This window comes from Nestor notabilis, unplaced genomic scaffold (assembly GCF_000696875.1).
Source record: "Nestor notabilis isolate BGI_N333 unplaced genomic scaffold, ASM69687v1 scaffold15854, whole genome shotgun sequence".
Lineage (NCBI taxonomy): Eukaryota > Metazoa > Chordata > Aves > Psittaciformes > Psittacidae > Nestor > Nestor notabilis.
In genome coordinates this window covers 33,251-37,010 of record NW_009927117.1, presented here as the reverse complement: position 1 = coordinate 37,010, position 3,760 = coordinate 33,251, and the positions used below count along the sequence as shown (strand labels likewise).

At 54.1% G+C, this 3,760-nt stretch overlaps 1 protein-coding gene across 1 annotated transcript in view; it reads left to right on the top strand.

Moving 5' to 3' along the window:
- EPHX2 (epoxide hydrolase 2, cytoplasmic) overlaps positions 1-3,760 on the top strand; it is a 9,221-nt gene that overhangs the window by 3,959 nt on the left and 1,502 nt on the right. Inside the window, exons 10-12 of the mRNA XM_010013922.1 lie at positions 2,227-2,312; positions 2,491-2,602; positions 2,939-3,013. Of these exons, the coding sequence (XP_010012224.1) occupies positions 2,227-2,312; positions 2,491-2,602; positions 2,939-3,013 (273 nt within the window). The remainder of the gene's footprint in view (positions 1-2,226; positions 2,313-2,490; positions 2,603-2,938; positions 3,014-3,760) is intronic.

The window sequence follows — 3,760 nt, the reverse complement described above, 5'->3', positions numbered from 1 at the left end:
CTCTTCCCCTTGGCACAGCTCATATATGGTGTCATCTCATTTGAGTTTGGGAGTTCCAGGTTTAATTCACATCCCAGCAAGGGGATGGGGTTGATTTCTGTGCCTTTTAAAAGAGATGAAGTGTAGGGGGTAGAACAAGAAACAAGGAGAAAAAAAAACCCTTGAGGGCTCCTTGTTGGAGAAGTGGTGGTGGTTTTGTGCCGGAGCTGGGAGGGGACCAGGCATCATGGGAACTGTAGCTGTGGTTTGGTGCTGAGCGTGTGAGGAACATAGAATCATAGAGTGGTTTGGGTTGGAAAGGACCTTAAGATCATCTAGTTCCAACCCCCCTGCCATGGTCAGTGACACCTTGCACTAAAACATGTCGCCCAAGGCTTTGTCCAGCCTGCCCTTGAACACCTCGAAGGATGGAGCATTCACAACTTCCTTGGGCAACCCATTCCAGTGCCTCACCACCCTCACTGTGAAGAACTTCTTCCTTATATCTAACCTAAAGTTCCCCTGTTTAAGTTTAAAGCCATTACCCCTCATCCTACCACTACAGTCCCTAATGAGAGTCCCTCCCAGCATCCTTGTAGGCCCCCTTTAGGTACTGGAAGGCTGCTATGAGGTCTCCACGCAGTCTTCTCTTCTTCAGGCTGAACAGCCCCAACTTTCTCAGCCTGTCTTCATACGGGAGGTGCTCCAGTCCTCTTATCATCCTCGTGGCCCTCCTCTGGACTTGCTCCAACAGCTCCATGTCCTTTTTATGTTGAGGACACCAGAACTGGACACAATACAGCTCTCTGCTCACGAGAGCAGAGTAGAGTAGAGGGGCAGGATCACCTCCTTCGACCTGCTAGTTGCACTCCTTTAGATGCAGCCCAGGATATGGTTGGTTTCTGGGCTGCAAGCGCACACTGAAGCTGGCTCATGTCAAGCTTCTCATCAACCAGCACCCCCAAGTCCTTCTCCACAGGGCTGCTCTGAATCTCTTCACCCAACCTGTAGCTGTGCCTGGGGTTGTACTGACCCAGGTGTAAGACCTTGTACTTGGCTTGGTTAAACTTCATAAGGTTGGCATTGGCCACCTCACAAGTGTGTCCAGGTCCCTCTGGATGGCATCCCTTAAATCACATCCCTTTGCTGGAGAATTGCCTTCCTGTTGGAATAGAAATAAGGAAAATGGACTGAAAGATGCCTGTTGATGTGCAGCCTGGCAAGCGGGTGAGTGCCCACTTTGCTTCAGGGTGAGCTTGATAGATGGGATATAAAGTGGTGGCATCCCATATGATGGGATTTCCCTGCTTCTCCACAACCATCAGGCCCATCCTGCACCTCTCCCCCCTGGGGTGCTCATTCTTCCTCCCCTGGTACATCCTACGGGATTTTAGGGGTGATAAATGACTTCATGAAGCTCCATATGATGTCTGATCTGGGATGCAGAAGATGCAGAGCAGTCCAGGAGCCAGGACAGTGATGGTGGGATGAAACCTATCAGCATGGGGGGACCTACTCAGCCCCACATCAGCACTGGGAGATGCTGGGACCCCCCAACCCCTCTGCCCCCCTTGTAGGGGGGGTTTGGACACTGTGTTTTGCGCTGTCAGACGGCAGTGAGCAGAGACATGTCTGCTGGGAGGGAATTTTAATTATGCTTCTAAATATCAGCTAATTATGAACTGGCTGCTCCATTGTTGGGAGCGCAGGTTTAAGTGGATTTATTTGTCGGTGCCCAGAGGGGTCAGGAAAATAGAATGGAGGAGGGGGGACAGTGAGCTCCAGGCAGGATCCACACAGGCATGGGGGATGCTGTAAGCTGCTTCCTGGAGGGGCAGGGATTTATTTGGCTGCAGTTATAAGATGATGTTCCCTGTGTGATGATGGGGGAGGGGAGGCACCCATATGGATCATCCCAAGGGATGAGTAGCCTCCAGACATGTTTTTGGTGGGTAATAATAAATCCCTTGCCTCTGGAGGGCTCAGGTACTTGAAATGTTTAATGAAGTTGCAGCAAATTGTTCTGGCGGATCAGGTAATGCTTCTTCCTTGGGGGGGAAAAAAAAGGAAAATAAATGGGGGGAGAAAAGGAAAATACTGCTGTTTCCTGCTCTGTTTGCTGCTTTGGAGGAAGGCAGATCCCCTCTATCTCCTGCTGATGCCTGTTGAGTGCGGCTTTTGTGAAGGATTTGGAGGTGCTCCCTGGGTGCTGCTGTGGGGGCATGCTCATGGACCCTCTCCCCACAGGGCATCCCTCAGACCGTGCTGGTTGGCCATGATTGGGGCGGTGCCGTGGTCTGGAACATGGCTCTGTTCTACCCTGAGAGGGTGAGGTGGGTCCGTGCCATGTGCGTGGCTTCTTGGGGATTGGTCTTAACCCCCCTCCCCAGTCCCTAACAGTGCCCTGTATCCTGCCCTCCCATTCCATGCCCAGAGCAAAGCCCTCGCTCATGCTGGGCACCCCAAAGCCAGGTGTGAACCTGACTCTGTGTCTTCCCCATGATGTTCCAGAGCTGTAGCCTCGCTGAACACCCCGTACCGACCCCCCGAGCAGTCTGTGGACATTGTGGAGAAGATGAAAAGTATCCCCACCTTTGATTACCAGTTCTACTTCCAGGAGCCGGTGAGTCCAGGACCACAGTTTTTATCCTTCACCCTTCTCTTGGGGCTTAACTCCACCCCCAGGATGAGGCCATGCCCATGTTGGGGTCCCCAGCTCATGGATGGGCATCGCCAGCCCCACAGCCAGGATGCCACACTGTGGGGCTCTTGCTGTCCCTCCAGCTGTAAGTGGCTTGTGCGGCGCCTGACAGACCTTGTTCCCATGCTGGACTCTGCCAAGAAACCATTCCCAGCCTCCACCTGAGCCCAGATGGATGGCAGGATCCACCCCTGGGGTGGGCTGGGTCCCTGGGGAGGAGCGGCATCACCCACCTTGCTTTTTCCCCTCCATGTGCAGGGTGTCGCGGAAGCAGAGCTGGAGAAGGACATCGACCGGACACTGAAGATCCTGATCCGCTCCACACGCCGGGAGGTAGGGATGGGGCTAAGGGTGGCCCTGGGGTGGGAGCAGAGGGCTTCACAGCCTGATGTGCCCTCCAAGCCCTGCTAGCGTACTGTGGCTCTGCCTGTGGCACCTTCTCCCTTCCACCTCGCCCATGCCAGAAGCCAAAAAGCTTCAGGGGTGGCTTTCTGTGGAAAGAGGTGTTCCACAGTGGCCCTCAGGCATGCTCCACCCTGTGTCTGCCATCCTTTTGTTGCCTGTCTGCAGCAAAGTCTGCATTCATTCAGCCATCAGTAGGGACCAGAGTGAACGCATCCTTGTAAGCAGTGGTGCAGGGCCCATGCCTCTTAAGGACTCAAAGCTGACCCTCAGTAGGGTTTGAGAAGACCTGGGATGGGTGGGTGGGATGACAACCCAGCCTAGAGAACAGCAGATTCCTGGGGTGGCTGTCTTTGTGCAGCCTGGCAGGGGCTCCTGCTTTGTCTTGAAGCACCCCTTGCTTCCTTAACCACTGCAAATGTTAATGTTTTGCTTCAGGGTTAAAACCTTTGTGCTTTAAAATAACAGTGCCCTGGGAGCCTTGCCAGCGGCCTCATTCTGCCATCACTGCTGGCTGCTTCCAGCTCCATGGCCCAGGGCTGAGTGGCTGCTTCCTGCATCCCTCAGGATGCAGCAGTGCTCACTGCTGGCTCCCAGCTCTGCTGCCCAGAGCTGCCTCATCCGTTCCTACGTCCCTCAGGATGCAGTGATGCTCAGCACTGGCTCCCAGCTCTGCTC